The 2,500-nt window shown below is 40.2% G+C and overlaps 1 protein-coding gene across 1 annotated transcript in view; it reads left to right on the top strand.

The window, feature by feature from the left end:
• The window catches only part of LOC115219717 (von Willebrand factor A domain-containing protein 8), a 117,254-nt gene that overhangs the window by 68,476 nt on the left and 46,278 nt on the right, over positions 1 to 2,500 (top strand). The window contains exon 32 of the mRNA XM_029789906.2: positions 1,621 to 1,746. Coding sequence (XP_029645766.1) covers positions 1,621 to 1,746 — 126 coding nt within the window. The remainder of the gene's footprint in view (positions 1 to 1,620; positions 1,747 to 2,500) is intronic.

Here is a 2,500-nt window from a genome sequence, read left to right as displayed (position 1 = left end):
GATTCAGTGTGGCACAGAATGTGACAAGGCTGGCCCTTTGAATTACAGGTACCACTCATTTTTGCTCGCTGAGTGAACTGGAGCAACATGAAATAAAGAGTCTTGTTCTAGGACCCAATGTGCTGCTAGGAAGTTGAATTCATGGCCTTGCGATTGTGACATGAATACCCCAACCTCTAAGCCACACACCTTCAGACATATATACATGCATGCATACATACATACAATAATCATCATCATCATCATTTAACATCGGCCTTCCATGCTGGCATGAGCTGGATGGTTTAACAGGAGCTGGCAATTCAGAAGACTGTACCAAGCCCTACTGTACCAAGCTTTGATATGGTTTCTATGGCTGGATGCCATTCCTAATGGCAACTACTTTACAGAATATACTGGATACTTTTGATGTGGCACCAGCACCAGTGAGGTCTCCAAGTAATGTGCAAGACGAGACTCCTATACTGAGGGAGGAATACTATTGAGGGAAGTGACTTTGTGCCAGGTGATGAGAGGTTATAGTACGAGAGGGGGACAGAAACAGATGTCTTGCAGCAAAGAAGATAAATAGCATCTTTATTGATGTATATACATGCATACATAAATACACTTTTGTGTGTTGATTTTTATAGTTAATATTTGGACCTCTATTAACTCTTTTACTCTTTTACTTGTTTCAGTCATTTGACTGTGGCCATGCTGGAGCACCGCCTTTAGTCGAGCAAATCGACCCCAGGACTTATTCTTTGGAAGCCTAGTACTTATTCTATCAGCCCCTTTTGCTGAACCGCTAAGTTATGGGAACATGAACACACCACCATTGGTTGTTGAGCGATGTTGGGGGGACAAACAAACACATAAACACACGCATACATACATATATATATATATGTATACATATATACGATGGGCTTCTTTCAGTTTCCGTCTACCAAATTCACTCACAAGGCTTTGGTCGGCCCGAGGCTATAGTAGAAGACATTTGCCCAAGGTGCTACGCAGTGGGAATGAATCCGGAACCATGTGGTTCGTAAGCATGCTATTTACCACACAGCCACTTCTGCGCCTATAAAACTCAATGCATAAAAGTGTCCCTCTCTCATGCTATAACCTCTTATCACCTGGCACAAAGTCACTTCCCTCATAAAAACTATAAAAATCAACACATAAAAGTGTATGTATGTATACATATAGTTAATATTTGAATGTCTGGTGAAGGTGCATGGCTCAGTGGTTAGAGTGTTGGACTGACAATCATGAGGTAGTGAGTTCAATTCTCAGACTGGGCTGTGTGTTGTGTTCTTGAACAAGATACTTTATTTCCTATTGCTCTAGTTCACTCAGCTGTAGAAATGAGTTGCCCTTTGCCTTTACTGTGGACAACATTGGTGGCATGGAGAAAGGAAACTGGTGGGTGTGGTTTAAAGTAGGGGCTCAATGAAATAAAGAACTAAGTTATGTACTGGGGTTGATTTAATTAACTACAACTTCCTCACTTCCAAAATTTGTTATTTTCCAATGTTGTTGTTGTTGCTACTGCTACCACCAACACCACTACCTCTACTACTACTACTACTACTACTACTACTTTGTTATTCTCATTTTCCTTCTTCAATCTAGTGACACTGTTATTCTTGTCGACCCACTCCAGTGTCTCTCTCACCAAGTCATTCTGCCAGTGAAAATCCGCTGCCTTCAGATTGTCGACGCCAATAAATGGATTATTACGGACTCCAGTACTAACCAGTAAGTTTGTTGATTCTTTCTTCTTTTCTTCTTTTCTTCTTTCTGTCCATTTATTCACCCCCACCAGACCCCTTGTTCTTCCTCCCCCACCACTGCTTTGTCTGCTCTAGAATAAAGAATATATCAAACAAATGCCATTTTCCCCTCTCTCCCCTCTCTCCTTTCTGTCCCAAAATATTGTTTTAGAAAGAGAGAGAGAGAGAGAGTGAGAGAGAGAGAGTAAGAGAGAGAGAGAGGAGAGAGAGAGAGAGAGAGAGAGAGAGAGAGTAAGAGAGAGGAGAGAGAGAGAGAGAGAAATTGAAATTTGCTCCACCCTACCTCTTTCCAAATGTCTGATACAAAATAAGACATATAAATCAACAAATATCATTTTCCCCTTTTACCTTACTTTCCCCTTTTCTTTCTTTCCCTTTTCTTTCTGTTTAAAACAATTGGTTTTTGTTTTTTTTTTAAAGAGAAGGAGAGTGACAGAGAGGGAGAGAAAGAGTGAGAAAGAAATTGAGAAAAATTCTTCATATTTTTTCCTTTCTTTCTTTGTCCTAAAACAATTGTTCTGGAGCAAAAAGACATAGAGAGAGAAGGAAAGAATGAGTCTGTGAGAGTGAGAGAGAAAGTAAGAGTCTGTAATAGAGAGAAAGAGAGTGTGAGACAGAAAGTTGAAAGATTCCTCTCCACTTGCTATCTCCAGTCCCTCCCCCCCCCAATATTTTCCCAATAAATCTGTCAACATTTTTTTTTCTTTTAAAAGTTCAAC

Source organism: Octopus sinensis, linkage group LG15 (assembly GCF_006345805.1).
Source record: "Octopus sinensis linkage group LG15, ASM634580v1, whole genome shotgun sequence".
NCBI classification, from domain to species: Eukaryota; Metazoa; Mollusca; class Cephalopoda; order Octopoda; family Octopodidae; genus Octopus; species Octopus sinensis.
The sequence above is the reverse complement of the archived record's forward strand: the minus strand, read 5'-3'. Positions and strand labels throughout refer to the sequence as shown.